Raw genomic sequence first — 23855 nt, 5'->3', positions numbered from 1 at the left:
ATTTCTTGTACAAAGATTAAGGAGAACATGCTTTCTAAATATGGCAAGTCTCTTGCATGTCTCTCCAAAACTGGATCATAAAAAATAAAATAAGAAAGTTCATGCATATTGTAAAACATGGGCTGGCAGTATATAAGATGTAACTGCCACTTATGTAATTGAATTGTTATATTGAATGGTTTGTCCACTCAGTTTAATACCAAAACAGCTTAAAAGTCAAACTACCTTATGAAGGTGCAAAAGGCCAAAGGTGTACATCAAGGAGCCCTTATAAGTCTGTGTAGAAATTGTTAATGACTGGTTTACTTAAACACTGGAAAACTCAGGTTAGTGATTCAACTGCCAAAATATGAGCAAATAATGTGTTAAAATTGGCGTAAAAAAACCCCCCAAGAAATACGAACTCATAAGTTTCAGATTGAGGATCTTGTATGGAAATTGGGGAGGGGGGGAGGGGGGTGTTCTAGAGTTTCTACCAATATTGTTGTATAATAGATCTGTTGTGTAGATGTATTGTATTGCAGCCTTATGACAATTTTACTTAAGTTTGTAAGCTTTTAAATTTCCAAACATCCGGGTCCAGGCCATGCTTTAGAACATGCCAACAAAATGTATATAAGGGGGGGGGAGAAAGAATCAATTTTAGGAGATAACAAGAATCTGCATCTTAGAGGCTGGAATGAGAAACCATAAAAGAGTATAATTGATGTCAAATTTATCTTCATTTATTTTACACAAGATTTCACTGTAGGATGAAAGCAAGTCCCATGTTTTGAGTGTCGGAAAGTAATTAAGTAAAAAGTTTATTTTTGTACTGTTCTGTATTGGGACATAAACTAATCTGGATAAAATTTTCCAGAGAAGAACGGAAGCTTTTGAATTTATAGGTTTCCAAAATTCATTTTAATTTGTTTTCGTTGTTTTAACAATGATTGATTTGGGGTTTATAATCAGTTATACAGCGATAAAATGCATGTTTATGAATTTTATCTTTGAACTGAAGGTGACTAAACTCTTTGAGACCTATTTTATGTATCCCTGTTATAAAGTTAGTTAATGGTCTATCAGCCATACAGATGGCAACAAACATCAACCCATACCACCAGTGCAAACAAGTGAATGATGATAATAGTAGTTTTTCATTTTTAAATTTTTCAAATATCCCAATATTACACATATTTTTTCCCCAATTTAAGCCCCTTTCCCAAAAATGGTTGGAAAATTTACTGATTTATGTTGAGATATGTTTATTTATATACTTACATGTTCAACATTGACCAGTTAGGTACGATGGTTGGTTTCATGATTGGGTTTTTAAGACACACTGACAATGTTTAGGTTATACAGCGTCTATTCAGCTGATGAAGAAAGGACCACAGATGCAGCTGCGTGCACAAGGAATAGTTGGTTTGATGGTTGAGTTTTAAGTCACATGTGCACTGTAGTATAGGTCATACAGGTACTATCCAGCTTAACTGATGAAGAATGGACCTCAGGTGCCTCTCTGTGCATTTGTTATTTCTGTTGCGAGCCTGCACTGAGTAGAACCACCAACATAGTTTTCTTACATAATATGAAGCATTTAGGATATAACTATGTGATCAAAGACTTGTATAGAAACAAAACGTTAATGGAAGTTTAGGGATAAACACTGTCGTAATGCTTTGTATATATATTTTTTCATACATTCGCATGTTAGACGTAAAACTTGTAAGAAAATACTAATTTATTTATGTTAATATCTTTAATGTTGTATATGATTTACAGACTGTAGAGAAAAGCAAGAAGGTATTACTGGTACTGTCTCTAACAGGAGTTAAAGTTTGCAGCAGTAATGGCGAGGTAAGGTTTTTTATAGTCATCATTCTGGAAATATTGCATCGATTTTATAACATTATAGAACACAACAGGATCGGCAAATATTTGTAAATTCAGCATTTGTTTTAATTTTAGAACAGTACTATTGTACTATTCTTTATAAATGACACATCTGTATAATAAATGTGACAATATTATGGGAGGGGATTTAGACTTGCGTCATTTTCATGTTTAAGCCAGACTGTATTTTCTTAGAAAACAGCCAGACTGTATTTTCTTAGAAATGTGTCTGAAAGAAATATAAAAATTTCTTTTGACAATTTTCTTCTTTAAATAATTTATGTAACTTGAAAATGCTACAAATAAAGAAGTACTATGGAAGAAGAATAGTCAAAACAATGAATGTCTGTTGATTAGTTGATACATGCAGTAGTCAGTACTGTGATCAAGTTTTGAAATTATTTAAATTTTCTTCCATTATACTTGTGCAACTTTCCATTTTTTATGCAATTTGTTCTATTGACTTTTCAATGCCCTGATTTTGTTTAAATTTTTCACTGTCGTAATTTGGTTAGTTAAAGTTATCACTATTGTTTCAATTTGACGTCATCGTTCATTTGTTAATTTCACTTAATTGCAGATTTTTGTTGTTCGAACTTTCCATCATTGTTCTTTTGTTGTTTTACTTTTCACCTTCCGTTTTCATTGCTACTTGATATGAATTAACATTAATATCCGTACTGTTAGAATGTTCATTCAATATCTAAAGCGGTCTTCAGCTGTTTTGAAGGTTAAATATGTTATTTTTAGAAAAATGTCGAATCAAAAGAATTAAGGTGGAAAATGAAATTTGCCGTCAATAAGGTACATAACCAATAAGGAAACCCCTCTCTATTATGTAAATTAGTAAAGTGGACAATTCGCTCCCTCATCTTCTATTTTTAGAAACGAACTTCACTGGCACCCGCTGTTTTGAAGAATGTTTAACAGTGATATGATGCAATTGTTCAAGATAAAATTACTGAAATACTAAGTTTGAAACAATACAGAATTGTTTTTCCATCAAAACTTAAAAGCTGAAGGCCGCTTCAAAATGTTAATATTCAATTTGATATTTTACAGTCGGTATATATGGCTCACGCCCTCAAGAGAATTTCCTACGCAGCATGTGATCCGGAACATCGTCAGTTTGCCTTCCTTGCGAGAGAACCGAAAGGTCATATAAACATACAGTTCTGCCACGCTTTCATCACTAAAACTCCGGAAGAGGTCAGTAAAAATAGAAGAAAAAATGTCCTAACACTACACACGTTTTAGTTGAGAACACTACACGTGTTTTAGTTTAAAACAGTACACGTGTTTTGGTTTAGAACACTACACGTGTTTTAGTTTAAAACAGTACACGTGTTTTGGTTTAGAACACTACACGTGTTTTAGTTTAAAACAGTACACGTGTTTTGGTTGAGAACACTACATGTGATTTAGTTGAGTATGCTGTAGAGTATATTATAGTATAATTGTACCAGAAGACATTATATATATGGGACTCATATTGTATTTACTCACGCTTTAGTTATCAACAAAATATTTTCTTTTCATTTGGTTGGGTTTCAATTCATAATTTTAACCCTTAACCTGCTGAAGATATTTACCCTGCTTGGAATATGGAATAGTCCAGTCAAATTAAAGTTTAATGGTTTCTTTTTGAGGATTGTTCAAAATGTAACACGTCAACTACAAAATCTACAAATTCTGTTACATTGGCTGAACGTTTCTGGTCAATGTACTGGGTTTCGTTTCAAAACTCCTTCAAAATAATTTGCTCTTACTGTGCAAGGGAGATAATCACCATGTAGCCAGTACTATTTTTGTTACAAGAAAAGAAGAAGTTGTCTCCCTTACACAAAAAACGTACAATAGTTTGATAGACATACCAAATTATGAAAAATGTCATAGATTAAAAGCATAGTCATTTCCTTTTTCTTTTTCAACTCTTATACATGATATACATGTATATGTGTTCAGTATATTCATCTTAAATGTCAACTCCACTGAGGTCTAAAAGCCTAAAATAACGTACAATTTGAATTTGAACACAGATCAATTGGGGCACTTAAACAAACAGGTATGCAAAAGATAATTAAGAAATATACTCAGAAGTAACAGAAATAATTTGAAAATCGTATTTTTGTGTTGTGTTTTAAAGTTCACTTTGAGTGAAATTTAGTGAGAGACCAATATTTATGTGCAAAAGGTTAGTCCAGTATTTATACAGAAAACACAAGTACTATTCAATAGAATCTAATATTAAATTTTGTGCTCAGGAAACAAATTTTTTTTAAAGGAATATATATATATATATATATATATAAGCCCACTATCAGATTGCCAGACAGCTATTGCATATCCGGAGCCCCGTACAAAAAAACAGCCTTGAACTTGAACCAGATAGTTTTAACATCAGCAGTCATTTCTATTTATAGAACATGAATTTATCAAAATTTGCCGTTACAGGTTATCGCATATTAATCTCCAACGGTCATAAAAGTTGTTTGTAGGCTTTTATAGTCGTGCCATTCAAATAGTTCCAAATGACTCGCTGGCTCCTAAATTCATTGTAGCTTGTTAAAATGATCAATCGTAAATATTGATATTTACTATTTATCTGCAACTTTTTGACATGCGTGTCAACCTATAGTTGATAACCCTGGTGTTATATCTGTAACACATGTCCTTAAGGAATGTAAAATATTCATGTATTATCAGTAGCCATATATACTTGTTTTAACGTATTCTATAAAAATATGAGACGTTTTGTCGATGTTTGTATTAATATAATATAAGTGGATGATTTTTTACTTGCGTTAAGTTGTGTAGAAAATTGATGTTATAAAAATTTTATTGTAAAGTTAACTGGAATCGATGTATAGTAACATTTAAAAGGTGGGTGATAATAATGTTTGTATATAATTATTATATTTATATGTAATTATGTATGTAATATATAAATAATATTTATATATGTACATGTATCATTGTATGTTATCTTCTAGTATTTGGCATGCTATGTACATATTAATGTAGTTTTACATTTATATGGGGGTTGGGCCCAATTGTAAAACGTGTCAAACTCAACGTAACGTAAGGAATGCCCAGGCAGCATGGGTTCAAACCCCGTCAGGATTCGAGAGTGTGTCTATAATATATTTTGTATTAACTAAAAGGTAATTTAAGATAAGTTATATACTTGTACATAATATAATTGCAAAATTTTTAACATATCTTTATAAAGTTACCTATTCGAACTAATTGTTCTGTGTGTTGAGATATTGTGCTTTTTTGTGATTGGCCAATATCTGCCTGCTTCAAGCAAGATTCTGACCCAGTTAAAAATATCTCGGAATCTAGCTTGCTGAATGTCAAAATATTTTGACTATAAAGTAGGCCTAGATGTTGTTTTTGAACTGAGAAAAGGCAGGGTTCGTACAGACTTAAAAAGTGCTTTAATTTGAGTCCCTTTCTTAAAAAGTGCTTAAAAATGTAAAAAAGAGAGCTTAAAAGTCCTTGAATTTGTTTGCTGTCTTGGAAAGAGCTTAAAAAGTGCTTAAATTTGCTGAAAATATGCTTGAAAATGATTGAATGACATAGTGTCGATAAAAGTCAACATGCAGTTAACAAAATCAAAAAAATGAAACAATTTAGAATCAAAATCAATGAAAATTGTTTGCCCAACGTAACAAGTGTACAAAATGCAGTTGTTTTGAATTATTTTTTATTTGATGCACCCTTTGTTATTCTTCTATAAAACCTTAAAATTTGGGCCAGAAAATGTGTATAATTCAAGAAAAAATGGTAAATAAACTATCCATCTTAGGTTGAATATTGTGTTGATATATATGCAACAAACTTGCTTAAAAAATGGGAATACGTGCTTAATTAGTGCTTAAAAAGTCCTTGAATTTTGGCATTGGATGTCTGTATGAACCCTGAAAGGTATATGAATGCTTTGGTCCAGGTTGAAAGATGGACAAGCCAGTTTAAGATTTTAGCATGGTAAAGATAATGAAAGTAATAATATTTAGTGTCCTTGTAGTTAAGGTGGACATTAAATTATGAATGTTTCTTTGTGTAAGATTATGAGAATTATGCTGATAAAGTTAGTTTATCTTGTGATAAAATTCTATCTTGAATGTTAGATAACATTAAACATGTACTGTTTCACACCCTGGATATCCAAATATGCTAATAGCGGGTCAAAAGAGATTATAAAAGCTGTCAGATATTAATGTAGGTTTTACATGTACATGTATGTCCTTTTCTTTCCATCTAGCAGCAAAGTCTTGGAAAACAAACAAACAAACAAACAACATTTCTGTTGAGATTGCATTATGTAACTTGCAACTCCTCCAGAACATTTTACTGAACCTGTAATCTAAAAGAATTGTTCATTCCCTCTTACCCTCTCTTACTTTCTTACCCTCATTACTCTTTTCCCCTCTTCCCCTTACCCTCCTCCCCTTTTACTCTCTTCCCCTTTTACTCTTTCCCCCCATTTTACCCTTCCCCATTTACCCTCTTCCCCTCTTCCTCTTTAACCGTCTTCCTCTTTTACCTTTCCCCTTCCCCTTTTAGCCTCTTCCTCTTTTACTGTCTTCCCCTCCTTTCTTACTTTTCTCTCTTACCTTTCTGTTCCTCCCATTGGTCACCTCACTGGTCGATCATAAAAAATGATTTTATTTTCCTATATCTTGCGTTAAAAAAGACCCAAAACAAACTGGGATTCATTACAAAGTTGTCATAAGAAATATGCAAAGAAAAATTTAAAATGTACTAATATGAATAGAATAGAATTATAAATGCAGGAAGTTGGTTGACCTCTGACATCTGAGGTCTGTGATTTACTATGATAAAAAAGATAACAAAACAAAATAAAATAATAAAGCTAATTGCTTGAAAATGTTAATACGGTAGTTACTTTAAAATGCGGACATTTAAAATTTTCATAAATTAACTTATTGAAGGATAGATAATGATCTGTACATATGGAAAAGATAACCATAGGCAAATCTTTTTAAAAGTCAAGCGAATATACAAGCATAGGTTTGTGCAAATAAATGTTTGCATATAAAGTGCTTTATTTTTTTAGTCAGCAATTTTAACGGGCCGTTTATGAATATATTTTATTATTGTATATGCTTGCATAACGTTCTCTCGTTTTGACCCAAATGTCCCACTGCTAAAACATGTGTCGGTGTTTTGCTTTAAATGGATACAGTGTTTTGTACAGATGCTATCTTCAAACAATTATTACAATGTATTTGGATGTATATAAAACTGGCTCGGGATTAAGTAAGAAAAGGTTATTTTTTGTGTGTGTGTTTGTGCGTGGATGAGAATATGTTGCGATGAACGGACAAGAGTATATTGTTACTCTAGACATGTTGCGTAGATTATAAGATTTGATAGATTTTGTTCTCGACTAATAGTGCATATATTAGGAAGAAAATTTATTACAGTTTCTTTGGACTTTTAAAAGTGGGTTTTTTTATGGTAATTATGTGCTTTATTATTTACAGTTTATGTAATTTTGTATTCTTTGTATAAGAATTACTATTTGATTTTTAATAGTTTTCAATTTATAATTTATCACCATGTAGCATTATTGTAATTAATTATTTGTTAAGTAAGTAAGTTCCACTTTTTGGCAACAAGCTAGTAGTTGTTTGCAAATGAAAAGTGTTGTATGTCTAACAGTAGAAATTGTTTAGGGAAATCTCTGTATGGTGAGTACTTTTGTCAATTGGGAAAAGCCCAAAATTCAACCTCTTTCTTGACCTTGAAAATAAGCACTTTAAATAACCAACGACTGTTCCACACATGTATGGTATAAAAGATAATCCTGGCCTGCTGGCAGCTGAATCTACCCATGCAACCAGTGCCAACTAACATCCTCTGGCACACCCTGTGTTCTGAACTGTTTGTTATTCATTCAGTACTCATTTTGAAATTTTCCTGAAAGAGTCTGAATGATTTTGTCCGGGTTTAAAGATGATCAAGCCAATTAAAAGATATTAAAGGGGGAACAGGTTGGTAAAATGTTCCAGTTGCTGCATGGTCAGGGTAAAGTAAACTGTGTTTTGCATCACTTTCATTTTGAAGTTGCTTCTTTTGTACAAAGCTCCCTAAAAAAGTACACCAAGGCAAAAAGTGGTGGACCTTGACTTGTATTATCTAACCCATGGTAAAAGCTGACCACCCATTTGGGGCAGCTCGATGGGATGTCTCCCCTTGGAGGCAGTCTGATGGGATTGTCCCCCATTTGGGGCAGTCCGATGGGATTGTCCCCCCCATTGGGAGCAGTCTGATCGGATTGTCCCCACTCTGCAAGTTGGATATATTCCTCAGCATGCAGCATTAATTAACCCGCCAGTGTGGAGATGGAATGTTTGAATGTAAAAACTCATTTCAAAAAGTTGCCATCCCCTATGCTTCACTTGGGATTGAGGGCTTTGGTTACACAAGACTGACACATTCTTGCTGCCGGCTTTCTAAGAATTTAACCATAATGGGCAATCGTTATATACAGCAGTAAAAAATTCCATACCAGACTGTGTCTCAACAGAGATGCAATAAAAGTTGAAGCAAACTTAATAAATGAACACTTTTATTTTGCAAAAACTGCAAGAATGATGCATTTAAATTTAATATGTAACTCTGGTTACCACATTGATCAAGTATTCCTTGAATTATTCAAGTCAGTTATTCTAGTGTATCCCTCGCACGATATGAATAATTGAACAGTAATTAGATTATTATGATTTGGTTTTTCCGAAACAATTTCTTGTCAACGGCTTTTAACGATGAATGTAAATAATATATGACCATTGTTCAGTCTTTGTTCAGAAATCAGCACTCGTGGATTTTTTTAGTCTTTTTGCATTCTTTTCGGAATACATTTTTGTTACATTAAATTGTTGGAAGAAGACAAAAGTGCATTGTGGGAACAGTTGATTTGTGATTTATTTGCAAGACATGTAATAAAGTTGTAGTGAATTTTTTATTAATTTCTCTTTTGTTACCAGTGTTTCAGGAATTCCACATTCAAATTTAATCAGAAATTCAGAAGAGGATATAATTATATTGATTAAACACTTGTATTATATACATTGTATGTTAAACCACTATATGGTTAGAGAAATATGCAGAATCAAGTTCGGTTATTTTTTTGTTGTGGTTTGATTGTGGTTTATCTTGAGACCGGAATATTATATTACTCTGAAAAAATTTGAACTGTGAAGAAACATTTTTTCTTTTGGCTACATATATTGTTAACATTTTGTACGGTCACAAAAAAGATTGTGTTTGAAAAAAGAATCCAGTGCAGTTTTCCCTTTGATGTGTGCATTGATAATGTGGTAATGTTTAAATAATGTTTAAAAGAATATATTTACAAAGTTTGACGCATGTTAATAAGAGGACTGCCTTCTTGTTATTCTGAAGGACGTGAATTACTCACCGCTTATATCTGCAGTCATATATCGAGGTTTTCATTTTTCGATTTCTTTTTAAATAATGAATTTTTTATATTGAGGTTTTCATTTTTCGATTTCTTTTTAAATATTGAAAAAAAATTTTGTTGGTTCAGATATTTGCTTTTTTGTTTCCAACAATTGTGCAAATCTTAACACACAACCTACTGAATTTCTTAAACATAGTTATCGTCAGCTTTGGTATTTTTGTAAGTATCCATTATCAATTTTGGGAAAATCATGATAAAAACAGTAATAATAGAAGGTCAGATATGAACGAATGCACAGGCTAGCCAGCAGTCTGGTCTTCAAGTTAACGCTCAGATTACCTCCGGTTCCAGTTGGATTAGTGTGAAACCTAATAAGGATACAAGAATATAAATTATCCTACGTAATATTTATTATTTATATAATGGATTTGTTTGAGCTTGGAACTGTGTTTGCATGATTTATGAGAAGGGATGCGAAGAAATCGTCAATTGTTAACATACATCATGTACATTTGTTAGTATTAACCAATATTTGTATACTAGTTATTTCTTTTAATGTATTTGAAGACTAGATGCAGTAGTGTTGTTATATGAAATGTCACTTTAACATGAGCCGAAAGGAAAGTTTGAAATGGAAATTACAAGATTCTGTAAATCATTGTACATTACAATTGTATGATTGTATGAGAGATGTTGGTTTCAAATTTCAAGATGTTTACAAAAGGCATGAATTCTTACATCAGACTGAGATTAACAGTAAATCCGGAAATGTTGTACTGATTTGGAAGTTAAAAGATGTTGTATGTGAAGTTAAAGTTAAGTTTAACAACTTGATGAAAACTATTGATGATAACTTTAAAGATCTATTGAATATTGTCACAGAAAAGTGTAAAGAGAAACTGAGGTGCAATTCAGAAGGACATGGAAATAGTGAAATGGAGAAAGTTTTATGTTGTAAACTGAAACATGCAGAAAAAGTCATCATTGATATTGAAAAATTAGTTCAAGCAAAGGTTGGAACTTTGTGTAAGACACTTGATAAAGTGCTTTCGAAGTGTGTTCGTAACGTTCAAGGTTTTAACAATGAATGTAAAGTAGAAAGTGTTATGTTGAAAATAGGTGACACAGAGAAAGATATAGACTTTGCTATTAATGATCTAAGAAAAGATCTACAACTGAAGTTTCAAGATTCGGAGAAAGAAATTTTGTGTCAGTTCATGAATTTTTGAATCAGGCGTTTAAGGTAACTTAAAACATGTCACAGGGATGAGAAAAAAGTGCAGCCTGACCTGGACTAGAATACCATACTGCAGCTCTACTGACTGAGCTGTTGGGCTGCTTACACATCATCTCCCCCAGATAGTGAACAGTTCTGAACCGTGACAAACAGATATTGTGTAGCTGTTATTTTTAGTAATAAAAAAGCTTAAGGTACATTTGATCCCAAATTCAATCATTAACATGCATGTACTCAGGTATGGCGGAGTCTTTAAAATAAGGGGAGGGATTTATCTGACTTTCTATTGGTCACGATTTATGTTTTATAAAACGATATCAAGAATTTTGGAAGATTGCTGTGTGTCCATATAAACCTTTAAGGAAAAATGGTAGGTGAATTATAAGTTCAAGTTAGAGGTGATATAAATTTTATTAAAATTTATTTTTGAAAATGCTAATTTTATTATATATTTTTTTTTAAATGCTAATGACTATGTGTTGACAAATATGATATGTAATAGAAAGTATGACATGGATCTGTGAATGAATAATTTAGTTGATGTGTCATTGGTATAATTTTTTAAGGTATTATATATATATATATATGTTAAGGTGTAATATTCCTAAACAGCTTCTTGTGTTCAATTTTATGGGAAGCTATGAGCTCAATTTTAAGGGAAGCTATAAGCTTATAGACTCACTCTTGATTTATACAAATTTATTTTAGTTTGATTGCGTTGGAAGCTATAAGCTTATTGAAACACTCTCGAATCCGTTCCTGGAACCAACCAGTACTTACCAAAGGGCGTAGAATTTCTTGCTCAAGAAAACAGCTTGCCTGACAGATCTGTAATAAACAAATGCTGTCAGGTATCTTGTTGCAGATTACCATCAAACCGCAGTAACCATCTCGGGTCACTTGCCCCACACCATCCTTGGCTTGAATCCTGCCAGACTTAGCTTACAGGTCAGGGGTTCATTCTTTAGTGCCTGCTACTGTGCCTGAAGTAGTGCACATTTTTTTTTATTTTACGAACACCGGAGCCAAGTTCCCTAAAAGCACTTTTTGACCTTTACATTGTGAATTTAACCCAAACTAAAAAAAATAAATTTAAACAGTTTTTACAATTTCGGTAAAATTAATCATTCTTTAAGTTTAGCCTTAAAAATCTGTGCACTTAACAGTAAAATGTTAGGTTTTCACATTTATTTTCATATAGTATGGCGGGATATGACTGAAAAGTTCATATCCAGAGGCAGTTGGTTATATATTTGAATATCATTTTTGGTATTTTATTGAATGTGCTTGTATATGGTATTTATTCAGGCAAGGTAAATATAATATATTTGGGAGTGTTTACAACAGGCATGTTTGAATTGAGAATTCTTACAGATTTTGAGGGATATTCAAGATTTTAGGTGAGATTTCTTTTGATCTCTTACATAAACCATTATTGTATGTGAACAAGGGTTCTTCATCAAGTTTGATTTTTGACTTCTGGAAAAATTTTAATCAAACAAACCTGTGACGAGTGGGCGTGAGATTTGATTTTTGTTTTGAAGTTTCTCATGCGGTTTAATTTAAGCATGAATTACATTCCAATGTCTGAACTTATCTCCTAATTGTTTATATTAGCATTAGCATAAATGTGACAAATGATTTTTAAAGTGACACGTTTTCATGTGCCTTTCAAAACTGTTTTTTGAAACATTTTGTGAAGTTTTATAATGATTATTAAATATTCCTGCATTAATTTATTACGAGAAAACCTTGAAATAAAGAGATCAGCTCAGGCAGCATAGAATTTTTTTTTTAATAAATATTTAATTGTGAACAGAGGCTTGAATTATCTTATAAATAAATAGCAGCTTATTTTCTAATTTTTATTGGAAACCCTTAATACGCACTTTTTCTCTGTATATTTATCTTTTTTTTTTTACAAATAAAATTTCATTTAGTGAACTTGGTCCTGTCAAACTGGAACATTTTTGTCACATATCCATAAGTTTGGAACTGTCCACCAGTGGATTTTGATATCAAAATATTTCTTAAAAGATTACATTCATTATTTTAGACATAATTATATAATAGGTAAGATGCACTACTGAAATATTTAATAATAATAGGTCAGACTGTTCTACTGAAATATGTTGAGGATAGGCTGACATACAGTAGACAGTTCAGATTACATTAGATAATAAAAACAGTGATTATAATTAAATAGGAAAGGACCAAATCAAAATCATCACACAGATAGTTTAGAATTATTTTGTTTTGTAATTATTAGGTCTAATTATAAAACTTGAAAATTGAACTACTTTTGAAATGAATTCCATTAACTCTTATACATCCTAAATTCCTGACCAGAGTAGTCCAGTACATAGCTTGCAAAACCAATTGATCAATTGTTTGTGTCCTTTTTTGAAAAAGAATAGCAAAAACAAATTTGTCAGTTTTATGGGGACATCTTTGTATTAATATGATTTTCTCAGGTTATCTCCTTTTCAAATCTTTGGTTTCTTTAAAATTAAACGCTGTCCATACTCGTTGACCATATATATAATATGATTAACCTGAACTGAAGGGTCATCTTGGGTCATATACGAGGTCTGAGGTGACCGCTAGAGGCTCTTTATGGCCATCCTGTGATACAGAAAATGTATGTAATTTGAGGGTTGACCGCAAGACTGATGTAAGTCCTTCTTTATTTCATATAAGTTACTGCAGTTGTGCAGTCAACCCTCGGACTGTGTTTGCTTTAATTGCTGGCAAAGTTGATGAAAGAGGCGGATTAAAGTAGTGTGTTTAATCTATAATGCTACTGTGTTAACAGGGCATAAGCCATCTTCAAAGGGAGCTGAACAACGAGGGGGGTGAAACGTGTACAACAGTAGAGATTACCTTTAATTGTGGCAATGATAGATTTCATTGGAGATTAGCCATGAATCATTATGTTTTTAGTGAAAATTTGAGAAATCTTGAAATCGGAGATACCTCATTAATGATTTTAAATACTGCCGGAGTTGTTTTCTGCTGTTTGAATGGACACAAATTAAGGTTACTGACAATAGAACATTTGTGTTAAGCTTCTCTTATCACTATTTTACGTTGATTTACATGTCTGCTGTTAGAATTATAGAAAAAGAGATCAGAAGATAGTGATAATCTGTCTGTTTCTATTGCGTAGACTGTGTACCAGTCTGCTTTAAAAATTGACGCAGAGAAAAAGGCCGGATTGTAAAAATTTTATCGTAGAACCAGTTATGAATATTTTAAGTGTCCTAGATTTTGATCTTGACAGCTTCCTGCGTAGACGATTCCTTTGATAGAAATGCGTACGGATTGTTAAATATATAACATTAAATAATGCTTTAATGATATACATGTATTATGTTTTTTTAATCATGATCAACCTTTTTGCCTGGGTTCGAATCCCACCATGCACTTTGAACTCTTTCATATTAGGAGGCCATCTGGCTAACTTGTGGAACCTCAGTGGTTCTACTCGGGTGCATGCCTTAGCATGAAATAATGCACAAAGGGACTTTGAGATCTCCCTTCACCATTAAGCTAGAGGGTCCCCATAATTATGACCAATCCAGTGTATGTGTGCGAGTGATTTAAACCAGAAAAAAAATTGTTATGTTATCCCTAATTACCTTGCTGAATGTGTACAATAACCTGCCCTGCTTGAGTTGGAACAAACCATTTGTTATATGAAATGTTGAAATTTAAATGTTGGTCAGTTTGCATTATTAATACTATGCATGGCCTGTGCAGGCTGGCCCCATATTTTAGGCTATATTTTTTAGGGACAAGTCCAAATTGTTGCAAACCTTCGGAGCATGAATACCAAATGCAATTCGACTGCAATAACTGCAAAACAATTTGAATACAAGTCATGTATATAGTATTAACTTAAAAAGTAATTTGAATAGTACATTTTAGAAAAACATCTTTTGAAACATTGATTTACATTTGCCTTGGCCTTATTGCAATTATGCAAAAATGCAAGGGCAACTCGACATTTTATATTTCAACCCTTTTTAGCTCACCTAGTGACAGGGTGAGCTTTTGTGATCGCTTTTCGTCCGGCGTCCGTCTGTCCGTCCGTCGTCCGTCCGTAAACTTTTGCTTTAAATGACATCTCCTCATAAACCACTGAGCCAATTTCATCCAAACTTCACAGGAATGTTCCTTTGGTGGTCACCTTTAAAAATTGTTCAAAGAATTTAATTCCATGCAGAACTCTGGTTGCCATGGCAACCGAAAGAAAAATCTTTAAATATCTTCTTTTAAACAACCCTAAGAGCTAGAGCTTAGATATTTGGCATGAAACATCTTCTAATGAGTGTCTACCAAGTTTGTTCAAATAAAAGCCCTGGGGTCAAAATTGGCCCCGCCCCAGGGGGTCATTGATTTTCCCTATATGCATATAGTAAAAAATTAAAAAAATCTTCTTTTAAAGAACCGTAAGAGCTAGAGCTTAGATATTTGGCATAAAACATCTTCTAGTAAATGTCTACCAAGTTTGTTCAAATAAAAGCCCTGGGGTCAAAATTGGCCCCGCCCCAGGGGGTCATTGATTTTCCCTATATGCATATAGTAAAAACTTAAAAAATCTTCTTTTAAAGAACTGTAAGAGCTAGAGCTTAGATATTTGGCATGAAACATCTTCTAGTGAATGTCTACCAAGTTTGTTCAAATAAAAGCCCTGGGGTCCAAATTGGCCCCGCCCCAGGGGGTCATTGATTTTCCGTATATGCATAAAGTAAAAACTTAAAAATCTTCTTTTAAAGAACCCAAAGAGCTAGAGCTAAGATATTTGGCATGAAACATCTTCTAGTGAATGTCTACCAAGTTTGTTCAAATAAAAGCCCTGGGGTCAAAATTGGCCCCGCCCCGGGGGTCATTGATTTTCCCTATATGCATATAGTAAAAACTTAAAAAATCTTCTTTTAAAGAATCATAAGAGCTAGAGCTTAGATATTTGGCATGGAACATCTTCTAGTGAATGTCTACCAAGTTTGTTCAAATAAAAGCCCTAGGGTCAAAATTGGCCCCGCCCCAGGGGGTCATTGATTTTCCTTATATGCATATAGTAAAAACTTATAAAATCTTCTTTTAAAGAACCCAAAGAGCTAGAGCTAAGATATTTAACATGAGACATGTTCTAATGGGTTTCTACCAAGTATGTTCAAATAAAAGCCCTGGGGTCAAAACTGGCCCCGCCCCGGGGGTCATTGATTTTCCTTATATACATAGCAAAAACTTAAAAATCTTCTTTGAAAAAACCCAAATAACTAGAGTTTAGATATTAAGCATGAAACATCTTTAAGTAAATATCTACAAAGTTTGTTCAAATAAAAGCCTAGGGGTCAAAACTGGCCCTGCCCGAGGGGTGTCATTGTTTTTAACTATATGTGTATAGTAAAAACTTAAAAAATCTTCTTTTAAAAAACCCAATGAGCTAGAACATAGATGTTTTGCATGAAACATCTTCTTATGGGTGTCTACCAAGTCTGTTCAAATAAACAACTAAAAGCCCTTGGGTAAAAATTGGGCCCGGGGTGGGGGGGGGCTATATACAGGTGAGCGACCTCAGGGCCATCATGGCCCTCTTGTTTATACAGTAGCATTTCTAACATTGTATATATTAGATAAAAAAAGGTAGGTTTTTGTTAACAAAATGTCTCTATGTATCAAGTAACAGTACCCACCGCAGCAATTTATGTCCTCTAAATTACATTTTAATGTTGTCCCGATGTTGTACGCTGTGAAAATGTCTAATGTATGATAATCTTAACCTTACAGAAATTAATATCTGTCATCAAATCATTCTGGAGGGGCTTTACCATAATAACACACTAAAATGTACTAGTTCAATTTTGAAGGCTGTTTTAATAATGTACTAATTTTGTTGTCCCTGATTATAGACATATTCATATATCATGAAAAAAGTAGAATTTGCTTTTTTTAAAGTGGTAACTTTTTCATTTTTCAAAAGTTTGTTATATTTGATGTCATATTGTTTCAACAGTTTCCAAAATTATACTTCATAATTGCAATAAATCTTAATCTTTCTTTGCATTTTGGCATTTAGGACAATTGTAGTGATTTAGTTATTTTGTATAAAAGTGATTTTTGTATAGGAGTGATTTTTGTATAGAAGTGAAAATGCTGCTTTGTTTATATTTTGCTACCTTTATCAAAAATTATTTTACATTCAGCTGTGACTTTTTGATTTTGATTGATAAGTGTCTAAAATGTTCTGAATTCATAATTTATAATAACTGTTTGCCTTTTCTACAGAAAGAAAGTCTTAATGTGCCTTTAAAAGCTAACAACAACATTTAGATAAAAAAAATCTAAAGTCCATGAGCTAGTTTATTCATGAAGATATAAAAATAACATCTGCTTCACGCCATTAAATTATCTTATCACTAATCTTTGGTATATTATGTGACAAAAATTGATTTTTTTTTCATCTTTCTTTTTCACATTTAAATTCAATACAAGGGAAGCAATCCATTTTTCAGTTCAGTTTATCATTGAAGAGTGATGTACCTTTGGTTTAAAAATGCTTTAAATAGGGTATATTTCATAAATACTGACTTAATAGCAAACATCGCAGGCCATGATCAGACTGTGCAGATGTGCCATCTGAGTATGGTCTGCACTCAGGTCACATATGCTGACATCAGGCTGAAGGTTAATGAAAAAAAATGATAACATTTCAGAGAGCGAAATACCTAACATAGCACGTTGGTGGATGTTTCGTCATGTCCATTTATATCATGTACAAATGACATATTATAAATATTAGATTAACTTTCTTTATGTTCTTTAATGGGACAGCGTGTCACTTTCTGATCTTTTCTGTAATTAATCTTCCAGAGAAACGTGCTATTTTCTCTAAATATGTTTTACATGTCATAATACACTTCATAGAGTCAAAGGATTGTTGAGGTTTTAATTTTTGCATATTTTGTACATACTGCACAACAGGAAAATTTGATATAGGCTGTAAGTCACTGTTTTGATATTAATTTTTTCAAACTTTAAAAATTGTGTTAAAATTTGTATGTTTAACATGTATTTAACTTATAATGAATGTGTTGTTTCTTTTTTAAACATTATAGCATATTTAGTAATCTATAGCATTAATTAAGTACATGTATTACAAAAAGTATTAATGAAGAAATTTACAGCATAAAATTGTCATAGATTTTATAAGCATATCTTAAGGAATTTCATTGAGTTTTCCTTGGGCATGTCACCAACTTGAAAAGGATTTTTATGCTCCCCGAAGGGAGAGCATTTAGTCACTTCCTTGTCTGTCCTTCCATCCACGTGCTTCTTGTTTAAAGCATGTAAAGGTGCCTTGTTACCCTGTATTTATGTCACTAAGATGCTCTGTGACAGGTGGTTCCTGCTTTATATTTAAAATACCTCAAACTGAATAATGGAATATTCCAAATACAAAGCAGGGCAAGACCATTACACAAATATAGGAGGACAACAACTTCATTATAACCATTGCAGTGAAATATCGCTTCACAAGTTAGAAATTTTGACATAATGCTTTGAGATAATTGTTGTACCCTTAACGTGGTGGATTTGCCCAACTTTGCATTTGGAAGTGTCCATTTGATGTTTTAAGGGATTTCAATATTAATATACAACAATTTAGCTACCGAAAGTTATAACTGAGCCTGGTCAAACTAGCACAGCTGTGCTCAGATCAGGCTGGGCTAGCACTGCACTGGACTTTAATTCTTACTTCCAGACATTAGAAAATATAATGTGTCAACCTATAGGCGACCTTTAGGCGTTGGTTATGTTAATTAAAATACTATAATGAAAAGTCTTATTATCTCTTATTGTTTTAGTGTATGACTTATTGTATTATAAGTGTTTTCTACAGTACCATATGTTATCATACTAGGGAATTTGTCTCATTATATCGGAATATAAAGTGGCTTGTTGTTCTGTAGTATTAAAGTTTTTTAAGGGTGTATTGTCTAAGTACTTAGCAGATGTCAGTTGTACTTATATTGCAACACAATGGTATTTGTTTAAGATATACTCAAGTAATGCAACTGAAAAAAAAAAATCGTAGATAAAATTGTCATTTTGTCAAGCTGTATAAATTGGCTAATTATTAAATTGCTTACTTGACAAAAAAACAAAACTGGAGCTCGAATCTTTGCCTTTCTATGGGAGAGATCACTTTTGGACGTAAATGATGACTTTGTATTATAAGTAACAATTGCATTAATCCAATTGTTAGGGAAAAATTTAAGACTGCTAAAAATAGTGGAATGAAAAATTCATTACTATTTAAATGGTAGGTGTATGACTATTTTCAGCAGTAAACACTATATACGTTACATCTGATATGTGTAATTTTATATATATGTGAATACGCAAGATTTATGTAATTATTACCTTAGAGTAAGTAACGTTGACATGATGTCTTGAAATGTTTCTTCATATTACCCACGAAATTATCAAATACCATCTTTAATTACAGGCTGAGGAATTAAACACTATAATCGGGAATGCCTTTAAGATGGCTTATGCTCAACAAAAGACGAGACAACCTACATTTAACGAGCTGATTGAAAAACAGCTTGTCGAGCAAAAGGCCAAATTTGCCGAATATCAGGAACAGGCGAACCGTGCGTTACAGCAGAGACTGAATGAGATAGCCACGCCCACTGCGTTACAGAGAATGGAAATGCGGAGACAGTCAAGTTCTGATGATTTGTTAGAATCTAATTGTAGTACCCCAACCGCCTCGGAGAAAGACGCAAAAAATAAAATATGGGTAGGTTTTGTATTCTTTTCAGGGACCACGATTTATTAAAGTTATGAAAGTTATGAAGAAGGAATTACTAAGTATAAAGATAATATTTGAAATGTCATATATTTAGGATGTAAAAATTGATTAGGATGTAGAAATTTGATTTGATTGAAGATCTAAAAGTTTCTCTCCTTTCTTGAAGAAAAGTAATTGATTATTTGCACTTTTTGTCCATTTGTGTTCCTTTATTCATGTTAAGGAGAGATTATTTTCTTTACGTTCATTAAGACTCCAAAACTGAAGTTTTGTGATTATGTTTTCAGATAAAATTACAAGAACTTTTGTGTTTATGGCCAAACATTGCTGCAAACGTAATTTTATTTCTTGTAAACATACTGCTTTATGTTTCTATGTGTGTGTCACCTGTTCCCACAATGCAATATTGTCACCCTCACTATAAATAGTCTGTTTATACTTAATAATACTCAACTTGCATACATATTAAGTATTATTCAGTGAATAACTATATTCAAAATTTATAGGTCACCTTTTGGTTGATAGTCAAATTTAAGGACGTGAATGGTGACATGTCCGGGGTCCATACTCTCAGTGCCTGAAAGGGCGGATGGACCCTCATTAAGCCTAGAATACATACATACATTGAGGAAGATTTAAAACCCCAGGTTCCACTTGTCTGACACAACCATAGGAAAGCCATACCTTGCTAAAAATATCTTATTTTGACTTGGCCAACCTATTATTCATCATTTAAGGGAAAATTTCAAAATGAGTGTCTGAATAGAAAATATTTATGATATAAGTGACTGAATAGCAAATATTTATCATTTAAGTGACTGTATAGTGATTTTTTGCCGGGTTGCACTGGTGCAAACCCGGGTTATAGTATGGTGAATGTTGGGCGGCGGGCGGGCGGGCGTCCGGGCGGGCGGGGAAAAAACTTTTGTAACAGTTTTCTCAGCAACTACTTATCACAGCCTTTTGATATTTGGTATACAGCATCAATTCATGGTCCCATACTGTGGGATTCGATTTCAGGTCTGTCGCTCATCTACTTCCTGTTTGCTGACCTACTTAAATTTTAAGCATTAATGGTCAATGGTAGGAAATTTTCGTAACAGTTTTCTCAGCAACTACTTATCACAGCCTCTTGATATTTGGCATACAGCATTGACACATGGTCCCATACTGTGGGATTTGATTTCAGGTCTGTCGCTCATCCACTTCCTGTTTATCCACTTTTTTAAATTAGTTAGATTTTTTGACATTAATGGTCAATGGTAGGAAATTTTCGTAACAGTTTTCTCAGCAACTACTTATCACAGCCTCTTGATATTTGGCATACAGCATTGACACATGGTCCCATACCGTGGGATTGGATTTCAGGTCTGTCGCTTATCCACTTCCTGTTTATCCACTTAGTTGAATTAGTTAGATTTTTCGACATTAATGGTCAATGGTAGGAAATTTTCGTAACAGTTTTCTCAGCAACTACTTATCACAGCCTCTTGATATTTAGCATACAGCATTGACACATGGTCCCATACCGTGGGATTTGATTTCAGGTCTGTCGCTCATCCACTTCCTGTTTATCCACTTAGTTAAATTAGTTAGATTTTTCGACATTAATGGTCAATGGTAGGAAATTTTCGTAACATTTTTCTCAGAAACTACTAATCACAGCCTCTTGATATTTGGCATACAGCATTGACACATGGTCCCATACTGTGGGAATTGATTTAAGGTGTGAAGCTCATCCACTTCCTGTATACCCTACTGAATTAAATGTTCGACATTAATGGGTCAATGGAAATTTTTTTTCGTAACATCACAGCCTCATGATATTTGGTGTACAAATGCAACCCGGCCTTTTCTGTCTTTGACCCATTTTTTATCATTTAAGTGACTGAATAGTGATTTTTTATCATTTAAGTGACTGAAAAGCGAATATTTAACATTTAAGTGACTTAATAAACAAATATTTTTTATTTAACTGGCGGCACGGATGTGCTTGCTGATCATGGCTTGCACTGGTCACATGGTTAGAAACACTTGCCATCATCAGGCTGTGGGTTATTCATTTAATTAGGAGTTTTATTTATACATAAAATAAGAAGGAGAATCTTTTATTTGAATTCAGGTTCAAGTTTAAGAATTTACGAACAGGCACCACAAACCATATCAGTCCGATTTACCTGACAGAAGTTAACATAAACTTATAAGTATAATCTGAAAATAAAATTACGTTCTAATTTGTTGTTTATGTCAAAATTGACTGGAACACAGTTCTTACTGTCAAATTTACCGGGATTGTGTAATTAACATTTGTTCTTATTTTAGAGTTGTGTTTCCTGTAATGTCCTTTTGTGTCTGTCTGTCTGTCTGTTTTCAGTCCTTTGATTTCTGTAAGCTTCAGTTATGATTTTTTCTTTTGGCCAGAAAGTTTCAGTCCTTAATTTAATAATCTTCACTTATAAATTTTTCTCTACCAACAACTTTTCAATCCTAAATTCAATAGATATTACTTATGATGGACGATTATTTAAGTTTCAATTCAAAATGCAGTCAGCTTATTGAATTATTTTAGCCATGAAGTTTCAGTCTTACATGTAAATATTTATGAATTTTTTGGCCAGAAAGTTCAAGTCCCAAAAATTCTGTAAGCTTCTTGTAAATTTCAGTACTCACTCGGTAGATATCCACGAAAGGTACTGCAATACACTGCTTATATATTTTTTTCTTTTTCTTTTTTATTTTGTATCATTATTTTATTGTAATATATATGGTGAATTGAATATATTTGCAGTGAGTAACCTTTTTTTGTATTGTCATTTTGTATGCAGTTTTTATAAATACCATAATTATATCATCTAAACATAATAAGAATAAAAAAATCATGACATATTTATGTTGATGAAGATGCAATTTAGAAAATGTCATGGGAAAAAAAAACTTAGCATGAACTCTCATGATCAATTTGAGGCTCAAAATAGGGTGAATATATCATATTTTTTTTTCCTAATAGGGGAAAAAATACAGGATTTATATTCATTACTTCTACACATGCAATAGCATGTTTGGCGAAACACATGCAACAAAATAAAGCTTCTTTTGGATAATGGGAAACAATGAAGTTTTATTTTATATTTTCACTAATAAGACTAACTATTGCCACTTGCCCCTCACCGCTGTGGGTTCGAATCCTGCCAGGGACTTTGGATTCTTTCATGTGAGGAAGCTATCCAGCTAGCTTATGAAACGTCGGTGGTTCTACTCAGGTGCCAGTTCGTGCCTGAAATAATGCACGAAAGAGCACCTGAGGTCTTCCTCCACCAGTAAAGCTGGAACGTTGCCATATGACCTATTCTGTGTCGGTGTGAAGTAAAATCCAATCAACAGTTAGTTTACTCTGATTAGGGGAAATATGGTAATTCTAATAAGGGGGAAATATGGTAATACTTTTTCATTAATTTGATGATTTCTTGCATGAATGTTTCACATTTTGACTATCAATCACAGAAAAGATCAGGCAAATCAATGATGTCTATTTTTAATGAGGATAATAATGAGGAATAGTCAGACAATTTCATTATCAGATGATATAATAAATCTCATTACCTTTATTGGCTCTTTTACACCATCAGAACACTTCCCAACAGCCCTTTTAGGTCGGCTCAGTGTGCCGAAAGTTTTCAGGATGCACTGGTCTTTTTGTTCAAAAACAAAAGAATGGCTTTATTTATTTGCTCTGTTTAATATCATGCAGATAAAAATTAAGAATATACATGACCCTTTTCCTGCCAATTCCCATACAAATGTGTTTATTTCCTGCCAATTTCCATACAAATTTTAATGTTTTTATTCCAAGATGTAAAAATTAAAAAAGAAGTGTGGAAACAAGGGGCAAATACTTGTTAATGAATTGAAAAATACTGGCTATTATATTGGGGGCCGGGCTTCAATAAGTAAACTTTACAACTAAGATATGCATGACCAATTTATTGTAAATTTTAGATACTAAGTGTCTTGTAAAATAAGAAGAAAATAATTGAAAAAAATATTTTTCAGCCTTTTTTTTTGCCTTTTTTGATCTATCTCTCTAGTTCTTGATAGTGTAGATTTTTTTCTTTCTTTTTTATTTTGGTGTTTGAAGAAAAATAAGCATAGCTTTTTATAATTTTATTATATTTTGATTTTTTTATAGATTTTTATTTTACATCTTTGCAGCAATGGAGCGGGTTTTAGTTAATTCAAGCTTTTTATTGCCATTTATTTGGAAAAGAATAATTTATGAAGGGAACTAACTCCTTCTGGCTTAACTTAATATTCTAACAGTATTTGCAGAGTTATCTTGCTGCTCAGTTTGTTTTTATATATCTTGATATATAGTTCTCACAGGCTTTAAAATAGCTGTCAAGAATTGTTTTGCAGTCGTTTTTTGCAATGTTTGGTTATATGCTTGTTTGTATATT

General features: G+C 32.7%; 1 protein-coding gene across 2 annotated transcripts in view; it reads left to right on the top strand.

The window, feature by feature from the left end:
• The window catches only part of LOC132749712 (tensin-1-like), a 95574-nt gene that overhangs the window by 25392 nt on the left and 46327 nt on the right, over positions 1–23855 (top strand). The window contains exons 3-6 of one of the 2 annotated variants that reach the window (XM_060739586.1): positions 1768–1842; positions 2941–3087; positions 19093–19389; positions 22065–22091. In XM_060739586.1, coding sequence (XP_060595569.1) covers positions 1768–1842; positions 2941–3087; positions 19093–19389; positions 22065–22091 — 546 coding nt within the window. The remainder of the gene's footprint in view (positions 1–1767; positions 1843–2940; positions 3088–19092; positions 19390–22064; positions 22092–23855) is intronic. The other variant, XM_060739587.1, reaches the window with a different exon arrangement.

This window comes from Ruditapes philippinarum, unplaced genomic scaffold (genome assembly GCF_026571515.1).
Source record: "Ruditapes philippinarum isolate M1 unplaced genomic scaffold, ASM2657151v2 ctg73_1_1_1_1, whole genome shotgun sequence".
Taxonomy (NCBI): domain Eukaryota; kingdom Metazoa; phylum Mollusca; class Bivalvia; order Venerida; family Veneridae; genus Ruditapes; species Ruditapes philippinarum.
Note: the sequence above shows the minus strand (reverse complement) of the source record. Positions and strands in the feature narration are given on the sequence as shown.